Source organism: Pseudonaja textilis, chromosome 1 (genome assembly GCF_049901715.1).
Source record: "Pseudonaja textilis isolate UNSWEBS1 chromosome 1, rPseTex1.2, whole genome shotgun sequence".
Taxonomy (NCBI): domain Eukaryota; kingdom Metazoa; phylum Chordata; class Lepidosauria; order Squamata; family Elapidae; genus Pseudonaja; species Pseudonaja textilis.
Genome location: NC_141990.1, coordinates 160778608 through 160806527, shown reverse-complemented (window position 1 = coordinate 160806527; position 27920 = coordinate 160778608). Strand labels below are relative to the sequence as shown.

Sequence of the window (27920 nt, the reverse complement as noted above, 5' to 3'; positions counted from 1 at the left end):
CCATGACTGCCCCCTGCTCATTAAGCAGGAGTCATAAATCCAAGAGAACTGTGAAGTTATGCATCAAGTCTGCCTGCAACATCAGTGTAACCCCATCAAGCACCAAGATGACACAGTCCTTGACCTGTGGACCCAAAATACAGAACCACTCAGTCTTGATAGGGTACCGTAAGTTTGTTATTCTCCAACCAGACCCTCACAGCCTCAAGATACTGGAATAAGATGTCCACAGCATTGCTTAATTCACCAGAAGTAGAGATATGGAATTGGGTATCATCAGTATACTGATGTTACTTCATCCCATGGTGATAGAAGAGCTCACCCAGCGGCCCCATGTAGATATTAAAAAGGAGAGTAAAAAGCAGTAGTCCCTGTGGCACCTCACAAAGTTGGAACCGAGGTGGGACTTTTCCTTCCCAATCATCACCAACTGGAATTAACCTTGAAAGAAAGAAACAAAGCAGCACAATACCATGCCATCCGTCCTCAATGTTTGGGTCAATCCAGGAAGATACAATGGTCAATGCTATCAAAAGCTGATGGGAGATCAAGTACAGCAAGAATAGATATGTTACCCCATCTCACCCATGCCTCAGGTCATCCAAAAGCATGATCAATGGCTTCCCATTCCATATGTAGGTCTGAAAGCTGACTGAAAAGGATCCAGATAATCTGCTTCCTCCGAGGTCTTCTGAAGTTGCTGCATTACCACCTTCCCCTGAAAAGGGAGGTAAGATCCTGAATGAATTGTCCAATATGGTGGGATTCAGTGATGGCTTCATGAGGAAAGGGCAAACCATGGCCTCTTTAAGAGTTAAAGGAACAACCTCCTCCCTAGAAGAATTAGTCAGCGCCAGAACCCAATTACACAACACTGCTCCCAGCCTGCTTTAACTTGCAAAGAGGGGACATGGATCTAAAGAACCATGACTGAGCTCATAGTTCTGAGGACCCTGTCCACTTCCTCAGTGCAACAGCTTAATGCTAGAGGTTTGTTATAAAGAATTTTTCCAGAGCAACTGATTGCATTTAATACTTAAATTATAGGAAGATTATCTCCTTTCCCAAGACACTGGAAAAAGAGGGACTTTGCTGTTGAATGTTAACTCTTTCTCTCAACAGATCGTTTTTCCCCTTGCATTTCTCTTCGGTGTTCTCTTTTCTTACTGCATTTTTATCAAGTTGAGTTCTCCATTTTCTGTTTCCTTTTGTCTGTCTGCAGCAACCATTTACCCTTATCCTTTTTTTCCCATGCTTTGCTGCTTCTGGTGAAAGAAGGGAGGGAATTGTATGAATGTAGGCAGCGGTGGGATGCTACCGGTTCAACCCTGTTCTATAGAACCTCTAGCTGCGAAGAGCAGCTGACACTAAACAGGTTCGGTGTTTGGCCCACCCGCCTGCCCGGCTCTAGACTGTCCTTTATTCCCTGCTTTTCCCTCCTCAGCTGCTTCGTGCGGCACAGCTGAGGTTGAAAAAACAGGAAACGAGGATTTTCAAACGCTGCACACTTGTCAGCTGTCCAGATGGCACAGCTGATTATTTCTTGCAAACGCTGCACACAAGCCTGCTATGATTGTCCGCAGTTCGGAGAACCGGCAAATTGCTCCACTGGCTGCCCCCCTCCCCGCCCACTCACTCCTTACCTGGCATGCGAGCCATCCAACTTGACTGGTTTGGTAAATTGCTATTTTTCCTTTTTTTTCCCCCAAACTATCAGCTGTTCTGTTCTGCCAGGAGATTTAGATTAGCTAGAAAGCAGGAAATCCTTGCTTTCTAGCTAATCTAAAAGCAGAGCCAAACCTTCCTTAGGACTGAAGCTTTCCAGTGCAGACTCAGGTAGCTGATTGCAGATAGATAGATCTCTAAGTGAATCTGTGATTCTATGAGCAACTCAATCTGCCTGCCTGCTTTGCCTGCTTTTGGGTAAAAGGTGCTCTTTTTAAATAAAATTTTAATATTTACATAGATGGTGTGTTGTGAGTTAATTTTGTGAGTTTGCTTGCAAGCAAATTTTATGTGACAGACCCAGGTAACTGATTGCAGATAGATAGATCTCTAAGTGAATCTGTGATTCTGTGAGCAACTCAATCTGCCTGCCTGCTTTGTCTGCTTTTGGATAAAAGTTGCTCTTTTTTAACAAAAAAATCAATACTTACATAAATATTTATAATATTTACATACAAGCCATGCCCACCCAGTCATATGACACCAAGCCACACCCACAAATTAACCTCACCCACAGAACCAGTTGTTAAGAAATTTGACTCCTACCCCTGAATGTAGGCATGTACTTTTATGTTTCTGGTAGGGTGGATCAAAAATCAATTATTTCTATAAGTTCATAACAACTGATTATAATTAATATAATTTTTGAAGTAGTCCTGGCCACTTTAGGGTATTGTTGTTTCTGGTAGAGAGAGAGAGATAAATACATACAGAGAGATTAGGAAGGGTTATATCTCCACAAGGTCTAATTTTGGTAAATCTGAGCTAAAGAAGTTGAGAAGCTGGGCATTCCATGTGATTTTCATTTGTATCTTTTTGGTATTTACTCTTCATCTTAAATCTGGGCACATCTTTATTTACAAAAATATAAGGGCATTTGAAATGATATCAAAAGAGTGTGGTTGGAGGTTTCCCCTCCCCCCAAGAAAAGGATGATAACACCTACATTGACTTATGCAAAACTAAATCATTGCATAGTAGGGACAAAGCCAACACAGGATAATCAAATATATCCAATGAAACATTAACCTGCTTTCTTGAATGAAGTACAAGTCCTCTATAATATATTGTAATGAGTATTAGTCCATCTGCACTGGTACTGTCTACTTGCTGCCATAACAGTTCTCAAATGTCTCAGGCATATATCCAGAACTATTATGTAATTTCAGTTTAAAATTATTTAATCTTCTGTATGCCAAACACATATGCCATCATGAGCCAACTCTTCTCTTCATTGATTGCTTGCAAAAAGTAAGAATTGGCTTCTGGCAATAATGCAAGAAAAATTCATAAAATCAATCAGATCTCATTCTTTTCCCCCCATTCCCTTCTTTTAGCTATGGATGATTGATGAACAGAGAAATATAAGAGCAGACAGAATATTAAAAAGGCTGATATAAATCTCTGGAGAATTAGAGATTTGGGGAAATTAAAAGAGGAAAAGAAAGGAGATGTCAGGGGCTTAATTCTCTAAGAGATGGCCAATTTTTCAAAGACATACCACTTTTAGCTGAAAGTAGCATTCTGTACACATAGTAGACTCTTCTTCCAGAAGAAGAGTCTCCTATGCTATATAAAAGAATTAAGAAAAAGCTTAGCATGTCTTCCTTTTGTCTACCTTTCCATGTGAAACAAAAAAATACATCAAGATGCAGATCTGAAGATTATGGTAGAAATTCAGAAATATAACTGGGAGGGGCAAGAGAGTGGAGAAGCTCAGAGCACAAGTGATATTTTCTTCATTCTTGTTGAAGAATGTGGCCCCAAAAGAAAAAGAGAACACTTTCTGAGTTGGCGCAGAAAGAAGATTCTTTGATGTACTTTTTTGATGATGTTTTTGATGTTAGGTGTCCATTTTAGGTCTTGTGATATGATAGAACCTAGAAATTTGAAGGTCTCTATTGTTGATACTGTGTTGTCCAGTATTGCAAGAGGTGGTAGTATGGGAGGGTTTCTTCTAAAGACTACCACCATTTCTATGGTTTTGAGTGTGTTCAGTTCCAGATTGTTCCAGTCACACCATGAGGCTACTTGTTCAATCTCCCATAGGTATGCAGATTCGTTGTTGTCTCAGAGACCAATCACTGTTGTATCATCTGCAAACTTCAGTATTTAACAGATGGATTGTTTGAGATGCAGTCATTGGTATATAGAAGAGAAGTGGAGAAAGCACACAGCCTTGGGGGGCTTCTGTGCTAATTGTACAGGTATCTAATGTGTTTCCGCCTAGCTTCCTGTCTGTTAGGAAGTTTATGATCCACTTACAAGTGTATTCAGGTACCACTAGCTGGATTAGTTTAGTTAGAAGAATGTCTGGAATGATGATATTGAATGTTGAACTGAAATCTACAAAGAGGACTCTTGTGTAGGTATTTGGAGATTCAAGGTGTTGTAGGATGTAGTGCAGAGCCATATTAACAGCATCATCTGTCCATCTATTTGCTTGGTATGCAAACTGCATGGGATCTAACAGCAGATCTGTGATGGTTTTTCGGTGGGACAGCACTAGCCTTTCAAAGGTTTTCATGACTACAAATGTTAAAGCAACTAGTCTGTAGTCATTCAGTTCCTTGATGGAGGGCTTCTTTGGCACTGGGATGATAGAGCATTTGAAGCAAGAAAGAACATAGCACAACTCCAGTGATTTATTGAAGATGGGGGTGAAGATGGGGGCCAATTGGTCAGCACAGACCTTTAAGCAAGAAGGAGCTATCTTGTCTGGCCCTGGTGCTTTTCCTGGCTTTTGTCTGTGAAATAGATCTTGCACTTCTTTTTCTGTGATTACCAGAGATTGTGAACCCAATGGGTTTGGATCAGTTATAGGAGGCTTGGCTGTTGTTGGTGTGTTTGAGATGGGGATTGTGGAGAGAGGTGGCTGTAGTTTCTTTTCAAGCCTGCAGTAAAGCACATGCAGGTCATCTGTTGATTTCCTTCTGCCTGGGAAGGAGGTTTGTTGTAGCCAGTGATGTTTTTAAGAGTTTTCCACATGTTTGATGGTTCATTTGTTGAGAACTGGTCCCTTAACTTTTCAGAGTAGCTTCTTTGTGCTGCTCTGATCTCTCTTGCTAATATGTTTCTGTGTTCTGCTTCATGAGAATTGGGACGATATGCTTGGTGGGCATTTTGTAAACCTAATCTAGAGAAAATCTTAAAGAGAGGGAGAAGAGAGCCCAGAAAATATTTGATGTCTAATACTTGGAACAAAACTGGGAGTGCTGGATGTGGAGATTCAATGAACATAAACATGTAGAATACGAAAGGAATAGGTTATGCTTTATGATGAAAAGTTTCCTGTCTTGCTATAAAAATAGAGTACAGGGAACAAATAGAAAGAATTAGAAATCAAAGACATTACTTCCTTAGATGAATATCACAAACTAAAGGTGAGGAGAATGCTATTATTTTGAAGGAAGTACATGTTCAAATGGACCTATCTAGAACAAATAGCACAAACAGGGAATGGCAAACCAGGATAATTAAAGAGATACTAACGGGATGTCTAACTACTATGAATGAGTTGGAATGAATCTCTAAAGCCAAATAAAATATTTAAACTATAAGTATAACACTAAAATTGACAAAAATGGGAAGCAGGGTAGCAAGATGCATCCAGGGAAAATGTGGAGTCTTAATCCATTAACCACTTCAAAATGACACAGCCCCATTGGGAGCCCCAGTCCAGTTGGCAGTGCCAGATCTTTAGGCTTGTTGCAGAAGGCCAAATGGGTGGATGTGGATCTTACTTCAGAGGCATAATGTTCCAGAGGGTGGGGCCAGAATTTACTGACCAATAGGGTCTGGAATATGCCTCTGCTGCTGCTGTCGGTGGGATAGGCCAATTCCATTGGGGTGAGACAGTTCCTCAGATAACCTGGACCCATGCAAAAGCCATGCAAAAGGCTCTTGCAATTCATGGTAAGTCCTTCCTTACTGATAGTCTTGTAGATCCTACTCTAAACTAGAGGTTGGACAAGATAACCCCTAGAGTCATTTCCAACTCTATGATTCATTACATAGTTCTTGACTAACTCTAGTTAATAGAAATACCAGATACTGCATAAAAGATTCAGTGTGTGAAAGCTTCAAGTAGTTTGATCTATTAGATCCAATCTTTCTGGAAATTAATGTTGTTGGTACCAGTGTAGATTGTTCTTGGATTTTGAATTGTTTTATGACTTATGGAAACATGAACAAGAAAAGGTGTGCAGCAATCTGATTGGCTGATGATTATAAAAGCATCTGATCCCCTTGCCCCGAGACTTGAAATTTTAGTGGTGAATGCCAAACTTAGAGAATTAATATGTATATTAATATTGCATTGCAAATATATTTAAAATTAAACTGCACCTGGTTCTTATCTAATTTTGTTGGGTGAGAGAGGCTTAAAAAGGAAATGAATTGTTTTTAAGTGAGAGCCTGATACTCTTCTCCTTTAAGCTACATAGCTCTTCAGTTGAGACCTTCTTGAAGGCAGTGAAAACTGAACTTTGTGGAATAATTAACTATCTTTTGTTTTTTTTTTATTATTCTGTATTATTATTATTTACGATAACTTATATTTTGCTGATTTTTGTATACTAAGATTTTTTGTGCTTGGATATTTTATTTATTCTGTTGTTCATTGTACTGAGCCTGGTAAGAGTCAGTACCATGTAAATTAAATAAACAATATATTTGATCCAGTTCTTTCTTAATAATTAAATAGGTTTTTTTATTAACAATTATTTCAGTTATTGATTACCATTCATTTTCATAATTGTGTGTCCAAATCTTGATGGGTTTCAAATAACATTGCTGATAAACTCTGATTACAGAATAATATCTACTGTTTGGGTGTTAACAAATGTCTCTGACAATTACTGGTTCTTATAGCAGTTGTAAATACCTTTTTAGCACACCTCAAAGTATTGCCATTTCTCCACTAACCTTATAACAGTGTCTCTAATTTTCTGAGAGCATGGAAAGCAGTTGCTATAACTTTCTGTTCTGTGATCGTCTAGGTGCAAGACAGGATAGTACTAGCATTAGCCAGAGGGGGTATTTGCTCAAAATTTCCGCTACCGGTCCTCCAGAACTGGTCAGAACCTGCTGAATACCACCTCTGGTCCTAAGGCAGGGGTATCAAACTCAAGGCTTGTGGGCCGGATCCAGCCCGCAATGTAGTTTGATCCAGCTCGCAGGGCTGTCCTGGAAAATTAAAGGGGCTGGCCCATGTTGATTCAGCCAGCTCACACCAGTTCAGGAGAACCAGTGACTAATTTTTTTGCAGTTTGGCGAGTCAGTTGAAACTCACCAAGGCTGGTCCTGACACTCCCAGCCATGCCTTGCCTCATGCATGCATGAGTGGCTAATTTGTGGCTCAGACAGTCCTTCCCAAGTCAAACCTCCACCTTGTCTGGGACACGATTGCCTTCCCCTCCTTGTTCGCTCTGTCCTTCCAATATTGTAAGCGGCCTCGTCAGCTCTGAGGTGAAGATTCAACTGAGCGACTCCAGATTGAATTCTTGACAAATCGTGAGGTGAAGAAGAGGAGGAGGGGTGTTGGTGGTAATGGCTGCGGTGTGGTTTTAAGGAAGCAATACAAGCAGCCAGGTAGGCGACAGCACCACCTCCTCCATCGACGGCAGCATTTCCGCCGCCCCCAGTCCACACACACCCATGCCCGAGAGTCTGAATGATCCATTCCAGTTTAGGAGGGAAAGCAATTGTGGCCTCTGAGGAGCAGTACTGCTCTCCTCGTCCCTCAGCTCCAGCCGCAGAGCTTGCTATTCCAGGCTGTGAGGTATAGTTGCCGCAGGAGAAGAAATTGTGCGCTTGGGCTTCCCGCCTTTATTTTCCTCCCAGAGACGTGCTTCTTCCAGGATTCTCTCCCCTCAGCCAGCACTCACCTGAGCCCACCGCTGCTCTTGAGGGCACCCACACACAGTAATGCCAGAGCATGCCTCCAGGGAGCCCTCCCGAGTCTCAAGTGGCTGATGGCTCCAGGTTGTCACATGCTCATTAATCGAAGCTCCTCCGGCTTTTGGGGCATGCTTGTTTCTCTCCCCCCTCCCCCATGGTTTCAGCCTGAGGAGGATTGTTGTAGCGTGGTGAACACAGTGCAGGCTGGTCCCATTCCCGTTTCTGCCTGGTGGGTGATAATTTGCTGCCTGCTTTGCCTGTGAGTTGCTCGCCCCTTAGGCTTTGCTGTGCTGGGGAAGAAGGGTCATGTAACAGTGGCTGAGGGAAGGGGCTCTCTTCCTGCAGGGCCAGCTGTCAAAAGAAATGCTATTCCCCCCCCCCCTTGGGAGGCTAGGTGAGCGAGCAGCCGGGAGCCAAGGTTAAAATGCCAGGTTTCTCCTGATATTTTGCTGATAAATTGATTCACACACAGAGCCCCTCCCTGTTCATTTTGTAAATTTAGTGTTTCCCAATCTTGGCAACTTTAAGCTGTGTTGATTTTAACTCCCAGAATCCCCCAGCCAGCATAGCAGAGAGAATTCTGGGGGTTGAAGTCCACATAGCTTATAGCGGGGAAGCTTGAGAAAAGCTGTTCAAGAAATGATCAGCTCTATCTGTCTCTCTGGATTGGGGCTAACGAGCCATCTCAGCTTAATCTCATGACCACCCAACAGGTGATGGGCATCCTCTCCCATGAGCCCCCATCCCTTTGCCCCTGGTCTCCAAAGCACACCATGCTCCAAGGCTTTGTGAAAAATGTCTGGAAGTCAATGGAAGGGTGCTTTGGATCTCCCCTACAAAGGATAGATCCACAAAGAGGCCCTGAGGAAACTAACCAGCATTGTCTGCAAAAGCTAAATTTTGGGTGGATATTTCAGGCATTTTGAACTCTATTCCTGGGCTTCTTGGATGTTGGAGAGTTGTTGGGAAAAAATGGAGACTGTGGTGCCTTTCCTATTTGGGAAAGCTGGATTGTGTCCCGTCCCGTCCCCCAATAATCAGAGACACTGAAAGGCAGCCCTGAAAATATCAGAATCTGATCAGAAATGCAAATAGCTTAACTAGAGAGGCTGATCAGCCCCTGTAGTTGCTAGACCAGCTTGGAAGTACATACCTGTGTGAACAACCTTTTTCCATGATGAGGGTGAACAAAAGCACACACAGAAGTCTTATCACTGATGCACACCTCTACTCTATCCTGAGAGTTTCCACAGCTCAGAACCTAACTCCAAACATTGATGAACTTGTAGCCATTAAAAGATGCCAAGCATCTGGCTGAGACAAAACAGCATGAGAGAGAGAGAGAGAGATTATGTTTTTTCTTTGTTTTACATTTGTGTTTGCATCTTAAAAATTTGCTTGTTCTTTGTTTTAAATTTGTTTTTGCAGATTTATTGAAATATTTGTTCATATTTGAAATATTAATCCTGTTCGGCCCATGTTAATACACTCCTGAACTGATATCATACAATAGTCCTACATGCAACTAGCCCTTTGAGACAACCATAATGCTGATGCAGTGAAAGTTTGCAGGAAGCAGTTTCTCTGGAAGCAAGTTCTCTGGAGAGGAGGAGAGGATGGTGGGGGAGCAGCATGAAGGAAGGCTGCACCAACCACTAGCATCCTTACCACTCATCATTGGAAACAGGGATTCTCTTTCGAGAAGGGCCAGCTTCCCTCATGCAGGACAAGGGAGCACTGCTCCCCTGCCACCTCTTCTTGCTCTTTAGAGATTTCCCAAGGCAGAAATTGGACTCAGCGGAAACTGCTTCCTGCAAACTTCCTACTCCGCGTTTCCACACACAGCAGCAGCGTCCTCTGCCTCCTCCTTTGTTGGGAGGGTACCCCCAACAGAGAAATGTCAATGATGTCTGGGATTGGGAGAGGAACATTTTCTTTGGCATGCTGTGCACATACTCACGCATATACCATTCCAAGTTTGGAAACATTTATCCACATATGAGCTTACAAACTGCCAATCATGCCTGGAAGCTCTCTCCTTCCTAAGTGACTAAAAGTCCCCAAACTTGGAATGTGTGTGCGTGCCCTCATGCATTTGGCTGCCAGCAGTTTGAGAAGATGAGGAGCTTGTAGAGCACCAAATTGTCCCCACATGGTTAGCCAGTATGACTTGTTCCATTCTGAGTCAGCCACGCCCAGTGAGCGGCATTTAGATGGCCATGCCAACCCAGTTGGCCACGCCCAGTGAGCTGTGTCAAGATGGCCATGCTCACCCAGTCAGCCATGCCCCCCGCCCCTCCCCCCAAGGTCAACCATAACCCTGAGGTGGTCCTCCATGAAATTGAGTTTGACACCTGTTGGAAGTTACGATTCCCCTCTCTTCTAGGAAAACAGCCCCCACCCTTTGTCAAGTAGGGCTATTAAAATAGCTAGAGACAGCTTACTTTTCACAACAAAGGAAGGAGAAAATTACGGACATGAGATACAGAGAAAAAACCCTACAAACTAGCTAAGATCCATAGAAATCAAATCGATGGCAAGTTATAAAAAACTTGTGAAAAGCAAACCATGGCAGGAAGGAAACATGATAGCAAACAAGCAACTACAAAGGATCAGGACCATAAAACCAAGATCCCAGTAAAAGATCCCAATCTCAAAGAGATAGGAACTCAACACAACACAAATCAAAGACTTCAAAGAAAATCAAAGAACCTGAAATGTATAAGAGAGAGATTTTCCTACTCACTTATTAGATTAATCCTAGGGAGGCTGTGACATTTCTTTTTACCTGCCTTCCTATTAATAAACTGATTCTGACCAAATCATTTTGCATTTCTCCCAGCCAGGAAATTTGAATCCCCAAATGGAAAGAACTTTGCCTATTCCTTAAAGGGCAAGGTTTCTTTTTTCCTTTTCTCACACCCATCCTAAAGTTATGTTCTTGAAAAAAATGTTTATATATATTATTCTGAAGCAAATTTTAATAAGTTCAGTTCTACACATTCTGTTGAACCACATGCCTGTTATATTGGAATTGACAGATGAACAATAGAAATGGACTCTGCATGCCATTCTGTTGCTAAGTGACTCATTTTCAATATTGAAAAGATGACCCAATTGGCCCAGTTACTCATTGGTTTGAAGAGTTGAAGTTACTTGTGGTTTGCCTAGAGATGTAAATTATGTATACATAACTCCAAAGGGTTTCTTATTAAAACACTTGTGAATAACTATTTGAAAGTAATTTTATTAAAAGTTTGAATAAAGGAATAAAAGATAATAGGAAATAAGGGGAAAAGAGAATTGCAAAAAAATAAATGTATAAAGAGGAGGAAAACCTGCTTAAGAAAATGAGTCCCAATCCTCTTTATGGCAAATATAAACAATTCCCTAATTTCTTCACCTCCTCTTAGCTAACAAATATAAAACTTTTCATCCCTGTTCATCCTCACGTTATCCTGTGTGTAGATTGACATACAGCTAAACCTTTGTATCCTGAAATAAATCAGACTGTGTGCATAGATTTTGATGCTTTATTAAAGAACAGGATGAAGTGAAACAGTGATGCTATGTATGTGGGACATGGATTTTGTCCTCCAAAGAATATGCATTATGGCTTAGGCTGGATTCTTCTAGATGTTCAATGGGGCTGGAAAATGGAGGCTACCTTCTCAGAATGCACCCTTTTTATTTTTCAGAATGAGGGATGATGATAGGATGGATACTCTGTAGGGTCAAAATACTATTAAAACCAACTTTCTAAACAATGAAAGGTTTATCTTTGACCACTAGATGGGGCTCAATACATGTTACAGAACAATAATAGTATCTACATATAGAGTACAACTCTATGCTGGAGGCATGACAATACCATAACCTGTTTCTTAACAATAGGCAAATCAAATAAATAACATTTGTTTCAATATAGTTACCAACAAAAGATTCAAACAAAGCTCTAAGATTGTAACATTAATTAATACACATATAACTCAAGATTCCACATCTTGCTTCTTAACAAAAAAAATCCCGTTTAAAAGTTATGAAAAACAATAAGGGACTGCTTTTTCTTTTACAAAAAGCAAGCCTCAATATACAACATTCCAAATAACATCTATCTTAAAATATACATATCTCTATTGTGAATGTTTAACAAATATAAAATAATTCCAGTTTCCTAATATACACAAAAACCCCTAAATTTTAACATAGCCTCCCCAAACAATTTTTTAAAACAAACTTCCCAAATGTTCTTAAAGAAACAGTTAAATGTAAAAAAACAGTTTAAAAACTACAAAATTAAAATAACTACAAGGGAAGATATTACATCATAGATTCCTCCCCAAGATAGCTGCTGAAGCATAAGAGACTTTTTTTCTTTTACAATCAGATGTGTTTGTGCCAGACATAGGCTGCTCTTTGGCAGTCTTGCCCCCTGGGGTGATGTCTTGGGTCATTCCACTTTGGAATGTCCCAAGACAACTTTTGGGTGGCTGTGGGAATCTTGAAAATTGCAACTCCTTGCGGGAGCAGCTGGAAATACAAGTACCTTTTTTATATCTCTTCCTAGCGGCAGTATGTTTTCATAAGCATGTCTGGGACTTTTAACTTCACTTTTTGAACTTGTTTTTGTTTTTATCTTTAAATGTTAATTGGCTGATTGAATGCTGATTTATTTCAATCCCCTGCTGGATTTTATCTCTCTTTTTCTGCTATTTCTCTCTGATTTTTTGGTTAGTCTTACCAACTTTTGCTTTTCCAAGTGGAAACATGGCACCTGTGTTTGAATGGTGAAATGGTGGTTTATGTTTGATTATTCACTGCAGGGAATCTGCATTTTATTAACCTGCAAAAAGTATTTGGATCAAAATAGTTAAAAATACCCTTTCTGTTCTTTCTGCTTACTCCCTGCTTTACTTATCTACTTCATTACGCAACAACATATCAGATTACAAAGAGACGGAAGTAGCTTTGGGGCTGTGGGGAAGAGACTGTCTAACAACATACAATCTTTAGCTGATTTTTTTTTCTAGCAATGAAGTCATAAAGACTCATATTCAAAGAAACAAAGACTTAGAAATAAGAGTTGACTTCATATACACCTTCCAGAAGCTGAACTCTGTGCTTTTATATAATAGCAGACAACTCTCTGGGTGGCAAATGGGTCCTTTTTAAGGGTTTTGAAAGAATGGAAATGGACTTATTACATTTAATGGTTTTTTTTGTGGGGGGAGGAAGATAGATTGGCTTTGGAGAATGGACTTATTGTATTCAATCAATCAGTGAGGGTATTAAGAGATGGTATTAAGAAACAAATATGGATAATTGATCCGAGACCAATTTGTGTTTATGTTTAAGATGATTTGGGTTTGAAGCCATGGTAAATTTTCTACAAGTTGATTACAGTAACAATTTCTTTACAGAGGGTTTGGGAATTACAATGTTGTCTTTCTTTTATTATTAATAATAATTTATATTGTTTTATGCTTCCATATAATGTCTATTATTATTGATTTTCCTGTTAACTAATCTGTTATTAATATAGTATATAGATGAAGACTAACAATCTGTAAACAGATTTAGTAGTTTAGTAGTTTAAAATTCTTTTGGCACGTTTTGCAAGAAGTAGGAAATTAACACTGTTATATTACATTAATTAGCATTCAAGTAGGGAGAATATTATGTGTATACGTGTTAGGTTTTTAAAAATGTCTTGTTTGTGGGGGTTTTTAAAAATGTTTTTGTCTTTTTAAAAAAATATGTTGGCATTTTGTATTTTAACTTTCTTTGAATAAACTAAGTATTTTACCAGGAAGATATTACATCATATCCATTTTAGGCAAATCCAACTAAATGTCAATAAATGCAGAATGTATCATACAGAATAACAAAATATCCCATTTTATCCATGATCAAATAATCCAACTTTATAGTCTTTTTCTCCATTTTATACAGGGCAGTTTTTCCCTGCAATCCATTCAGGTGATTGTTGATCCTTGTTACAAATTATTTGTGACACATTAAACAGTTTCTTTTGTAAATCCAACAACAAAAGATTATTCCAATTTTTCTCAGAGATTATCATTTTTATTTTTCCTTAATTTTTCAGACCTCATCCAATGTATCTGCTGATAGATTATTCAAAATATACATTTTTTTATCAAGTAAGTAAATATTGCTGGGTATCTCATTCTGTGATATTTTTTATTTGGTAACAATGTTCTTTAGAAGACACAACATAAGTTCCATTTCTTGCTGATGGTTTCTACACAGTTCTTCAAACATGTCTCAAAACTTAATTATAAATTGCTGGTTTTAGGACTCCAAACTCAAAAATATTTTTTCATTTCCATAGTCTTCTAGTCTAACCTCATACTCCGACCAGGAGTTTTATATCATCCCTGTCAAATGGTTGTCCAATTTTATTTTTGAAAACCTCCATGATGGAGTACCCACAACCCCAGGTATTCTATTGATTAATTGTTATTGTCAAAATAATTCCACCTGACTTCTAGGTTGGATCTCTCTCAGCTTCCATCCATTACTTCTTGTCTTGCATCTGTTGCCTTAGAGACTAAGCCATCTTTGTGATGGCCCCTCAAGTGTTAGAAGATAGTTACCGTGTTCTCCCTAATCCTTTTCGTCAGTAGGCTTGACATACCTAGCTCTCTCAGCTGTTCATCATGCTATTTAGCCTCCAGACTCTTTATCATCTTTGTTGCTCTTTGCACAGTTCTCAGGGTCTCAACATCAGTGTCATCTGCAAATTTGATGAGTTCCCCTTCTATCCCCTCATCTAGGTCATTTATGAAGATGTTGAAGAGCACTTCCCCCAGAACAGAATGTTGAGATAACTCCACTGCATTCCTCTCGCCATATAGCGGCTCCCTGAGGACTATCCACTAAGTGTGGTTGGTCAGCCAATTGCAAATTCTTCTGGTGGTTGGTACTATCTATCATTGTTCTATCTTAACAAGAAGTAGGTTGTGGTCTACTTTGTCACATGCCTTGCTGACGTCCAACTATACTATGTCCATAGCATTCGCTGACCCCTAATTTAATTACTTTGTCAAAAAAAGGCAATAGGGTTTGTCTGGCATGATTAGTGTCAACCATCTCGCTAGGTTAAACAGCAGAAGAAACTCCTGGGATATATTTTTTTACCAAGAGTATAGTTTTATTGAAGATTCCATGTGGGTATAGAAGTAGAAAAGCTAGATATCACTATTTCATATGAAAATAGCATTGGAAAACTTTCCCCTTTTCCCCTGGACCTCCCATTGTCCACTGTCCACCTGTCAGATCCCTATCATAATACTGTCATTTCTGTGGGGAGGGGGGCTTGGATCATTTATTCACTTGCCCTCTTTCTGTTTCCTACATATCCTGTAACCCCTTGGTTTATAATCCTAGCTCTGACACCTATCTGCCTTGTGCTTCTATTTACCTTTGGGGAATGTGTAAAGGGGGAGGGCCATCTGTTTTGTCTTAGCTTTGAAGCCTCTGAAGAGAAGCCCCCAGGACGGTTATTTCCACAACATCTTCACGCCTGTGGATTGGCCCATTCAACATCGGACTGGGGGGAGAGGTTTCTATCTCCTTTATCCTAACTGAATTGCTTAAGGGGAACTTAGATCCTGCTTTGCTTTTGTCTTGCAATCACTCGCTTTCAATAAAAGATTCCCTTTGAAATGCTGCTATCTCAACACTCCTACTTTTTTGAATTGGGAGTAGAGGCAGGACCTTACACCACCAATCATTTGCACTCTCTTAGTTTTGGGAACAGTCTGTCTATCTCAAACTTCTCCAGCTGGTGACCTTGAGGTGTTGGGTTTGTCTCAGGCTTCTCGTTGACACACTTGCATTCCAAATTTCACTCCCAAACCTCCCTTACATTCCAATGCCTTCCCTCCTATCTCCTGTTACAGTTGTCTGGTTGCAAGCAAAGTCGTGTAGGGGTCAACCATGACAATCAGGTTTTAAAAAACTCATGCTGGCTTCTAATAATTATCTTGTTTGTTTCTAGATGCTCACATATCTTCCATTTGATATTTTTTCCAGGATTTTCCTAGGTATTGATATCAAGGTGATTGTCCTATAATTTCTTGAATCCATTTTTCCTACCTTTTTATAAACTGGAATTGTATCAGCTTTTTTCAGTCCTCTGATATTTCTCCCATGCTGCTTTTGGGCTGTTTCCTCCTTTTGCCTAAAAACAAGAAGGAATTAAATAGTTCTGCTTCCTCCTTACTGCCTGCCATCTTCTTGCCATCTGCTCCCATTAGTGGACCTATCATTTCCTTGACTTTCTTCTTGTTTCTTATATATTGAAAGAAATCTTATCTTATTATTTTTTTGGCACTAGTAGCTAGTTTTACCTCAATCTAGGCCTTAGTTTTCCTGACTCCCTCCTTGCCAATTCAGGCCATTTGTTGGCCTTCTACTTTAGTTATATGACTTTCTCTCCATTTTTTTATATTTGACCTTTTTGTCCCTCAATTTGTCAGAAAGCTCTTTGTTCATGCTGGTCTCATCTGGTGTCTTTTGTTTTTTTTATTTTTTTATTTTTATTTGATTTATTTGATTTGTCAATCGCTTACAAGATAACAGGTATAAGTATATACATAGTTATGAGTACATGAAATGGGTACACATAAGAAAAATAAAAGAAAGTGAGGGCTGAGCTGGCATCGTGATGATACGGCATGCAATCTTGGAGGTCTGAGATTGCAGCCGGTATCTTTGCCCCTGGACGGTCCAAACGGATCTAAACCGTCCCGAAAAGATGGCGATTGTGAAGAGTGCATCCTGTAGATCCCAGGGATACCGCAAAGTCCCTGGTTGATCCAGGAGAAGCTCTTCTTGCCAGGGCAAAGAGGCAGCCATTAAAGCTGCTGAAGTTGGGACAGCTCCGAAACGGAAGAGAGCAGAAAGAGAAAGTGTGCCGGCTTGGTGAGAACTTTCACTTTTTTATTCTAAGACTTAAAAGGACACCCTAAAGAAAAGAAAGAATCTAAAAGTTTTGACAGAAGTGAATAAGCGGCGATTTTAAATGGAAGAGTCAAAGTAAGGTTTTGCTTTTTTTTCCTTTATTGCTGGATTTCTATACGCGATTTTGCATTTGCTAACTGGACTGGCTTTTTTTCTTATTTATCTTTACTTTTTCTTCTCCTTTTTGATTTTGCAATATTTTATGTGCTGAATGTGCTGAAATGAGTAGATTGACATTTGAAATTAGAGAACAAGAGGATGAACAATTTTACAAAATTTGGGACCTTTTCTATCAATGCTTAGATAATAAAATACAATAATGAAATATGTAGAATCTTAGAAAATAATAAATATATAAAGATGTACTTTCTTTTCTTTTTTATTATATCTATAAAAAACTTTTAGGGTAGATTCGGGAAGATTATATGAATTGTTACAAAATGATACTAAGTAAATTATAGTTATCTTGCAAAATATGAATGAATAAAATTATTGTCAAGTGATTGATTAATAATGATACTAGGGTACTTAATTTCTGATTGAGAATATGAGTTATTATGCAATGTAACTGTAATTGATGACTATGAAATGGATGCACAAAAAACTTGTAAACCAACCGGCCCACTGCTTGTATTCTCATGGAAGAAAGGTTAATGTTTTTATGTTTTGTTTGTTTATGTTTGTCTTTAAAAATCAATAAAAAATTTACAAAAAAGAAAAGAAAAATAAAATAAAGAAAAGTTTTCCTTTGGCATTGTTTTTTCTTGTTTCTTCTTTATCTCATTTTTCAAGGTTTCCCGAGCATCTTAAACTGTTTTTCCTTTAAGGATATAATGCTTGGAATCCTTCTTAGCTCTCTTTTAGCTTGTTGAAGTCAGTTCTCTTGAAGTCTAAAACTCTAGTCTTACTTGGTTTAGTTACCTATGCTTGCTTTATGGTGAATTCAAGTATGTCATGATTGCTGTCTCCCAAAGTTCCTATAACTTCTTACTCCCTCAACCATTTTGTCCCTATTAATAAGAATTAAGTCCAGATCTCTCTAGTTTCCTCCTCGACCTTTTATATGACAAGTTGTGAGCTAGGCATGTCAGCTCACAACTTTTGACTGTTACCTCAGCTAACTGATTAGCAAAGGGTCCATTTATTTCCTCTGGCTGGTTGGGTGGCTTGTACTACATATATTTAGCAAAGTCATCTATTTTACCTCTTAATATTTATCCAAATACCTTCAAGCTATTAGGGCTTTCATCCCTAGTATTGTGAATTCTATGATGGTGTAGTAATTCCTTACATGCAATGCAAATGACCCCCTTTTGCTGGATTTGTTCCTTTTGAATATACCCTTCTAGTTGTGTGTTCCAATCATGGGTTCCATCCCACCAAGTTTCAGTAATAGCTACAACATCATAGTTGCCCTCATATACTAAAATTTCAAGTACTCCCAGTTTATTCCCCATATTATGAGCCTCGATATATAGGCATTTGAGCCCTTTATACTTGTCCCTAGTTTTGTTTCCTGAATCTTCTGATTTATACTTTTGAGCTCATTCTTCACCTTTCTTCTTATCTGATTTGTGATTTAATCCTGTTAGTTGGTCATGCTCCCCCAACACTTTCGTTTAAAAACTTTTAGATAAGCTGAGCTAGATATTTCCCAAATACATTCTTGCTGGTCCTGGAGTCTATCTCTTGCTAGAAACTCTTCCTTTAAGTAGTATAATCAATCGTCTAGAAAGCCAAACCATGCTTTGAGCCAGCAATTTACTTCTAAAATCCTCTATTTCCCCATTGGATGTTGACTTTCAGTTGAAAGTATAGATGAGATCATTTCCTGTACTCCTGTTCCAAACTCTTTAGCTATCCTGCTTAGTTGCTCATAGTCCATTGAAATTGTTTTCAGGGTCATTGTTTCATTCATCCCAACATGAAAGAGGAGAAAGGGAAAATAATAGATAGGCTTGATTATTTTTGTGCTCCTTTCCATCACATCTTTAATCTTTGCCTCTGAAAGACAATGCCTTCCCTTAAGAATTTGTCTGGTCTACAGATTGTTGACTCTGTTCCTTTAAGCCGAGACTCTCCAATCACAAACACTCACCTTTTTTCCTTTGGTGAAAACTGAGCTACTTTATTTTTTGTCACTTGTACATTTGGCAAAGTTTTTTCTTCAGGTGTCTGTTTCCTTCCTTCCTGGGGTAGGATATGAAATACGAAATTTCAGAGAGGGCAGGGGTTGTGTTCTTAATTTTTGTTTTTATTGTCCTTCTAAGCATGACATGCTGCCCTTGCTCTTCATTTTTGTCTTCCTTACTATGTTCTGTTTGGATAGAGATTTATGATTCTTCTTCCCTTGGTATGCTCTGTTGAATGGAGACTTCTGAATTTCATAGAAGGCAAGCTGTTCCATTGGTTGATTGTTCTCATTTCATTGGCAGTACAGATGAAAAAACTAGTTGTGCACTGAACGCCTTAACTTTCTGGCCTAGCTGCTCATAATCACTTAATATTGTTTTCAATTTTTGGTGTCGTTCGTCCCTTCATGTAGTAATATAAAAGGATAATAATCTGTGGGTTTTATTATTTTGGTTAGGTTCTCAACCATATCTTTGATTTTTGCTCCAGGTAGACAACATACCTCCCTAGTTTGTATGGGTCTGCAGATGGCTGGCTCTGTTCCTTTGAGAATAGAATCTCTTATCACCAACACTCGAAGTGTGTCATGTTCATTGTGTTCACCACTGGAACTCAGAGTGTGTAGTATGGGTATGTCTGGAGTTTTAGTGGTGTGGCTTAGCTTACATCCAGAATCTTCACTTTTTTTCTCATGTAATCTAACCAGTGCATATTTATGGCAAGTTTAATTTGAGTTACATTTTAAGTTAAGTAATTCAAGTTACAATTTAAGGAAAAAGAACCACCGTAAGGAGAAACAGCTTGGGCAATCTCACATAATTAATCCAGAGAGGATCAAAGGGAACTGATCTGCTTTGGCTCCTACTTGTACAAAGCTTGCAAATTGTTATCTCATTTTTTCTGCAGGGCAGTCTTTAGTTGGGGCTCTTTGCCCCAGAAGCCTGAAACTGTTGTCAATATACATATATCAGAAACATACTCCCACACACAAAGAAACACATAAACACATTGTTTTTTCTCTCTTTTTAATTGTTCCTTATTTTTCTTTTCTTTTTTATTTAAAAGCATTAATAATTTTATGAGCATTTAAATATTAATTATTATTAGAGCCTCGGTGGCGCAGTGTTCAGAGTGCTGTACTCTAGTCAACCACTTCTGCTGACTATCAGCTGTTCAAATCCCACCAGGCTCAAGGTTGACTCAGCCTTCCTTCCTTCTGAGGTGGGTAAAATGAGGACCTAGACCGTTGGGGGCAATATGCTGACTCAGTAAACTGCTTAGAGAGGGCTGTAAAGCACTGTGAAGCAATATATAAATCTAAGTGCTATTGCTATTGCTATTCCTAATTTAATCTTCATTAAACACAGCACTTGTTGCTTACTGCTAGGCAGGCGAGGATATCTCATACTTCATGTTTTCTCATGGTTTCTTGTCTCCAATTACAGATACTGGTTTGGGAGATTCTCTGTGTTCCAGTCCAAGTATATCTAGCAATACGAGTCCTAAATTGGACCCACCACCTTCCCCTCATGCAAACAGAAAAAAGCATCGAAGGAAGAAAAGCACTAGCAATGTTAAAGCTGAAGGTATCTCAGGAACTGCTGAAGGTATCTATTTTATGTTCTCACTGAAGCTTAATTTTTATGCAAGTATGACTTAGGTGATGGAGGAATTTTTATTTACATTTGAATTTGGCTTGATTTTTGTTATCATGCTACTTCCCTGCCATTATGTCCTGGGGCAACAACAACAACAAATGACCTCCCTGCATATTTTTAAGAAATAAGTCAGCTTCTAAATGGAACTGGATATTTCATCTATAATCTTTAAAAATTAAAGCTATTCCCATATCTACTTTATTCTAATATATTAAGTGGGGCTATGTGAATTTTGCGACTGAAAACAGACTTTATTTTGCAAATTTTTCTATAGTTGATTATTTTCATATGGTACAATAGAAAGTACATTTGAGGCAATACAGAGATTACAATGAATTAATATTTTAAATTGCATTTGGAAGACACAGATAAACGCCTTTTCAGGATTGGGCAAATGAATCAGTACTGATGCCTATTAGAATGTGAGAATCAAGAATGTGAGAATCAATATTCTTTTGTAATGTACAAAGTAATGGTTACAGCATTTTCTAAGAGCAAAACTTGACATAAACCTATCAGTCCAAAGTATAAGTCCCCAGACTCAATTTTTATCTTTATGTGGTACACTGTGCTTAAGTTGAGTTCTGGCATAAGAAGTAGTTCTCCGCAGTTCTTCAGACAGGATTTGGAAGAGGGTCTTTAGAATATACAGGAACCTGGTTATATCACTTATTGGTGACTTATGAAAGTAGATTTTGTTTTTATTCCTTAGAACTAATGAAATGTATTGTGTAGTTTGGCAGATAATTCTTTGAAGATCAATAGCAGAGAAAGGTTGTCTTATAATGACTGTTCTCTTTATTAAAGGCATTTCAGTCATGTTAGTAGTATAATTTATATTATATAATTTTTACAGGGATGCGATGGCTCAGTGGCTAAAAAGTTGAGCTTGTCGATCAGAAAGGTTGGCAGTTCGGCGGGGAGCTCCCGTTACTTGTCCCAGCTTCTGCCAACCTAGCAGTTCGAAAGCATGTAAAAATGCAAGTAGAAAAACAGGGACCACCTTGGTGGGAAGGTAACAGCGTTCCATGCGCCTTTGGCGTTTAATCATGCTGGCCACATGACCACCGAAGCGTCTTTGGACAGCACTGGCTCTTCAGTTTGTAACAGAGTTGAGCACCGCCCCCTAGAGCCAGAAACGACTAGCACATATGTGCAAGGGGAACCTTTACCTTTACCTTTTTAATAGTATAATATAAAATAGTTTAATGGGGCTTACTGCGGAAAGGTTTAAAAGAAACAATAATATTGTCACTGTAAAAAACAGATGCTTGGAATTTGGCTGAAATAACTTATTATTTTATTTGTTTGATTTTTATCATGTTCTTCTCTTCAGAAGAGTAGCTTGATAATAATCAATTAGGTATAATCTTGCTTTCTCTGAGCTAGTCTTGCTTAGTTTTACTTTTATTTTAGAAACTATAGTCCTTTTTCTAGCTTCCTGCGTTTATCTTTTATTTTCTATCTAAACTTACTAGCCACTAACATGCCTATCTTATCATTTATTTTTGTGTAATTATCTATAATGTGCTATACTTGAGTATCCTGTAATGTTATCTTTATCTTTGAGAGTTGTCTAACTGTAGTGGCTTAGAAAGCAACCAATGAAACAAAGAAATGAATATGTTATTGCATTGCAGCTTTTATACTTAATATTCTGTTGTCTGTTAAAGCAGCCAGATATTTGGGGGGTTTGGAGGTTTCCACGCTATTTTAAAAATCACATAAACATAAGTGGACCTTACAAAAGTCCAAAACATCTTTTCCAACTCATTTTTTAAATGTGAAGAGTCTTAAAAAGGAATCACAAAGAATGTTCTTCCTGGGTCAATTCAGAAAGCTCAGATTGCGCAGTTCAACAGGGGAATTGTTGAATCTGTCATTTGTACTTCTATAACTGTCTGATTTGGCATAACAATGAAACAGGACAGGTACAGACTTCAACAGAGAGTTAGGATTGCAGAAAAAACAACTGGCAATCATCCTGCCTTCCATTGAGGACATGTGTACAGCACAAGCCAGAAAGAAGGTTGTGAAAATATTTACAGACACACCACGCACACCCATATAAACTGTTTCAACTCCTCCCCTCAGGACACCACTATAGGGCATTGCATGCCAAAGGAACTAGACACCAATATAGTTTTTCTCCCATGCCATCCCCGTGCTAAACACCTAATTCTCACAGCACTATCTTATGCCTAAAGATATTTACCGATGTTGTAGGGCTGTATTGCTATTATCCTTCTCCTCTTTCCTATCACCTTCTTCTATTAGTATCTCATGATTTCTCACTTTGTTGTTTGTATCTTATGATTTATCACTTTATTATTTGTATGTACACTGGAAGCTTATGTTTGTATGTACACTGTATGTTTGTATGTAGACTGAGAACATATGCACCGGAAACAAATTCCTCATGTGACCAATAAAGAATTCTCATTTAAAAGCTCTCATTTAAAAACCAATTATAAGATGGTTTCATGAGTTCGTATAGTTTTTGTTTATATTATCATTTTTGAAGTACACTTCATAAAATGTAGTGTATCTTTGATTTATTTGCAGTATACCATATACTGATTTTTCACTCTGGGAACAGTAGAATAAAAAAGAATGCGATTTAATATGAACTCACCTTATGAAATCTTCAGAGTCACTAGCTGGCATAAAAGGTTTGCCGATGAAAGACTATTATATTGATGCTGAAGAATAGAAAACAAGGGAGGAGAAATGCATCTGTTATTTTAACCCACTAAATAAACTGAGACCAGGGTTCTACTCTTTCAACTCTATTCACTTCAGGTCAGGAGAGGTTGCAAGTTATGCCTTCCTTCCCATTGGAAGGAAGCGTTTCCTGGTACTAAAGAAGAAAGTAGATTATTGGAAGAACAAATATTAAGATAAATTTATTTGTGTTACACAGAGTGCATTATCAGGAATCTTTCAGCACAAGGATGTATCTGTAGGTAATTGCTAGTGTGTACTAGGAACTTGCTGGCATGTTATTAGGAATAATGGAGGAAAGACAGATATATTTGCAAAGATTGAAATAGTGATTCTTATGGTAGTTCTTACAAAAAGTCTTCTAAGCATATTATAAAGTTTTATTGTTTGATATCTCATTTATTTTTTAGTAAATATTGCTCTGGTTTAATTCTCAAAAAAATTCAGTGTACTAGTTGTTTGTGGTAAACTTGTGGTAAAACATCAGAAAAATCATTACATTCTGAGTGCAAGCAGCCAATAGAAATCACATAAAATTTGTATTTCTTGACTGATTTGTAACCTTTTCAATTAAACTGTTCAGAATTTGAATTTCTGGAAAACTGGATTTTTCCACTTTAAAACAGTAATATTGTAAAGTATCTGAAAAGTATTTTTGCTTGTTGTGGGACTTTAGAAACAGAACTCATTTTTATTGGGGGAAGAACTTAATGGAGAAAAAGCATGGATAATTTTGACAAAAGAGGGCAAAATATTATTTAAAAAAATATTTTGGTATTTATTTCATGCCCCTAATCATTTTGTCTCATGCAAAATCATTATATTATTAGTGATGAATAATTGTTCTTTTAAATTGCTTGTTTGTCACATTGAAATCAACAGCAGCACTTTCTATCATATTTGGAATAGCCAGGTTTAATAATAGGGTTTATTAGTCTAATCTTTCCATTATTCCACCTTTTGTACTACATATTTAGCATAATGTATGATCAGTGAGCTAAATGCACTATATATATTAAGGAAATGAAATAGCTTCAACAGTGTCTTGTGTTCACTACTCTCTTTTCTCTTCTCAGAATAATTGAACTTTTGTGAGTAGAAAACTATTTTTTTTTTGCAAGTAGGTGATAAGTATGCATATTGTAACAACAATTTTATCAGATTAATTTAATATCAAGAAATCAATTGATATTGTGAGCACAATTTAAATCTATTAAATTTTTATTAATAAAGTAAAATGAGATTGAGGAGTGTTTTTTAACCAATTTGGTTTTTTCCCCCCTAAAAGTACTTTTTTAGTTGCCACACACTGATGTGATCATTATCTGTCACCTCATCATCTTGCTGCCTCAGTATACAGTAAAATAAAATAAAAGAGGCCAGAGAAGCTTGTGAAGTATGACTTTCTATCCCAAGACTCATTCCCTGTGATTCGTATCGCTTGACAGTAATGATCTTATTACAGTACTCTGGACCTTGAAGAGATTTCATGAGGAGAGTGAAAGGATGTGCCTCCGTGTAATCAAGTGGCGCTGAATATTCCACGGGTTTTTGATCACATACTGATTGGGCACAGTTTTAGCCCATCTTCTAGTCAATTATGCATGGCCCCTTGTGCTCTTGTGATAGTCAGAAACATTGATAGCAGTTGTCTGGTTTTGGCAGCTAGCCAGCAGCTTGAAGTGTCTTACGCATAGTCATTCCAGGATAAGTGCTTTTTAGTTGGAATTGATTATCTTCCTTTAGATTTTGCTTAATAGCCAAACTGCTTTGCAGAAGGCTTCAGGTAAAAAAATGGACGTATTAGTCATTTAAAGTATCTAAACTCCTAGTCATTTTTTTGAACCTTTCCTTGTTTCTACCTAATTTAAATCAAATGATATAATGTTTAATAATGTTTCAGATATTCCTATAACATTTCATAAGATATTTCCATAACAATGGAAATAATATTTCAAAAATGTTGTTAGAGCATACAATCTAAAGTTTTAGCTAACTTTTATTCAGCAATAATTGGATTGAATCTGTGTTTCCTACCCCTACTAGAAAGAATTGGTAAACTTTAGAATAACTTAAAGATTCTGAAAACAACAGAATTTCTTCTGTGAAAGATGATCACTTATGAGCCATTAAATAAAGCTGTAAGGCAAGGAGACACAACTTTTTTCTAGCTGGTATTTACATTTAGAATATTGAATGAATATCATTGGTGTTAACGCAAAATGTTCATCACGTTTGATTGTTCGCATAATGTTTGAAATAATATACAAGGCTGTTTACTAGCATGCAAGCTAATACAACTGTTCCCCCTCCCCTACAATGCTGTCTGCCCTTGGAATTTACTCTTCTTTTTATTTTGGGGAGCTGGACACTTTCAAATGGAATTCAGCCACCTGCCAGTTTTATATTTAAAAATACAAATATGTGTAGCATATCTGTTTACAAACCAATTTTTTACATCACCATATTTATATATTTAAATATTTTTATTTAGTTAAAAATAAAAAGACAGGTAAGGTGGAGAGACTAGTGATTGCTGCGATAGTGTTTGAAACAGCATGTTGCATTCATTAATTTATTTGTATAGGAGCCATTCTGTGATAGTCTGCTGTGATCCTTATTTCTTTAGTATCTTGTCATGTAACTGTTCAGGAACCCAAACAGCATCATTTTCTTGTTATTTCTTAATATAATTAAGTAGAAGTTGGAATTGGGAAGTTTCCAATGGGAAGATTTTTTTTTTCATAAAATTGCTTAGCTGGAAATGAGGGATGTGGAAAGTTAAGGAACTTGTGAAAGAACAAGGGGAATAATTGAAGAATAGATGGCTAGAGATCCTTAGATAAGCCAGATAGTTTTGCACTACTGAAGCTTTATTATTGTTCCTGGGATGCTCAGAACACATCATTTGAAGCAGAGGAGGATTCAACCCAAAGAAAAGCACTGAAGTAGAGGAGCTGCCAGGGGGGCTAAATCTACTCAGTGCAGGAAATAGGAAACATGAGGAAGAGGTCAAGTTCCATGATCCAGAGACTGTGCTAGCGGCAGCTTGATAGAGACAGAATGCTGGCCAACATAGTTAATCCCGTTCTTATCCCTAAGTAGTTACCTGCTTAGGAATACCATGATTCCCCAAAAATATGACCTATCCCAAAAGTAAGGCCTAGCCTGATTTTTTTGGGGTGGCCCTAATATAAGGCCTACCCCCAAAATACACTCTAGTGAAGGGGGTGGGCATGGCCAGCACAGGGGGCGGCCCTTCTCTTCCCCAGTCACCTCATGCAGGTTCAGCTCCTTAATTGCGGCCATCGGATCATCTGAGCCAGCAAGGGCTGGGCAACTTGGCCCAGTTCTCTGGAGCACCTCCTCAGCCGCCAGCCTGCCAGAGCCACCTTCACCAGGGGTTGTGCTGCCTTGCATGAGCTCCATGGCTTTCTCCTTTACACACACACTCCCATTTTCCTGCCGATAGTTCTTTCCTTGGGATCACACATCCCCCAAATCATCCAGAACTGGCGGTGATGTGCTCTCTCTCGCTCTCTCCCCTCCTCCCTCCCTCCCCTCTCTCTCTCCTACACACACTCACAGAGGTCCCTAACCCTCCCCCCCCAAAGGCAGCTGCATATCTTCACTAACCCGCTTTCCATCTCTGTTCTCTGCTGCACCTGCAGAGCACTATGGTAAAAAAAAATTACAGGTAGTTCAGACCTTCCAAATTCACGAGATATTTTTTCATGAAAAGTTAGAAGGTCTGAACTGCCTGTTGTTGTTTTTACCATATTCCCACATACTACTTTTCTTGCCCTACATGCGCAGTGGAGAAAGGAGCTGGAAATCTGATTAGTAAAGAGATGGTCTGCCTTGGGGGTGGGAGGGTGAGGGATCTGTGTGTGTGTGTGTCAATGACGGTGGGGGGAGAGAGAGAGGGAGGGAGAGAGAGAACATCACCACCATCCCTGGATAACTCTCTGAGGTTGGATTGGATTTCTCTCTCTCTCTCTCTCTCTCTTTCTCTCTCTCTCTCTCTCTCAAACACACACACACACACACATACACAGGTCCAAGTCAGCCACAACGTGAGGTATTTGGGGTTGGGGAGGAAGCAGGCAAAGAGCAAGAGAGGAGCAATGACCAGCTCCCAACTTAGTGCTCATACCGCCTGTCCTCCTATGCCCACAGCTGTGTCGGGTTACAATAGATGAAGGGTGGGGATGAGCTAGTGTGGTGGAAGGTGTAACTGTGCGGACAGATCCTTAATTCTCCCTTTCCATGTTTCAGAAAGGAAACACTGGATATGAACACACCGGGCACAAACTCTCACAAATTTGACATATTTTTTTTTTTGTCTGGATAGCTTGAATAGGGGAAGAATTGAACCAGGAAGCAGTCCTGTGATTGTTTTTAACGTGGAAAGAATATAGATGTGTAGCTTACAGGTCCTTTCCACTCAAGTGATTTATAGCATCTTATACCATGTTTCATGTGTGAGTGCCCCTGTTGTAATGGGCAGAATCGTTATCAAAATCCAAGGAGAGATCCAAGGGAAGGCGGGAGCCTGCAGATTGAGGCTGGAAAGGGCCATGCTTCACCCACAGATCAGCTGTTTTATGGAGGTGCATGGTGACTCCTGCTGCTTTTGCAGCTTTCTTGGAGCTGGCAGCAGGACCACACCAGCAGATCAGCTGTATCATGGACCAAGCTGCTGGTAAGACGGTTAGGGAAGGAGGCACAAGGCGCTAAGGGCAGCTCACCTCCACCTCCCAGTAAATGGGGGGAAAATAAGACCTCCCT

The 27920-nt window shown here is 38.7% G+C and overlaps 1 protein-coding gene across 4 annotated transcripts in view; it reads left to right on the top strand.

Annotated features, from left to right (window-relative positions):
- Positions 1-27920, top strand: part of AGAP1 (ArfGAP with GTPase domain, ankyrin repeat and PH domain 1) — a 372362-nt gene that overhangs the window by 246143 nt on the left and 98299 nt on the right. For all 4 annotated transcript variants that reach the window (XM_026707846.2, XM_087919564.1, XM_087919565.1 and 1 more), the window contains one exon: positions 20193-20354. In XM_026707846.2, coding sequence (XP_026563631.1) covers positions 20193-20354 — 162 coding nt within the window. The remainder of the gene's footprint in view (positions 1-20192; positions 20355-27920) is intronic.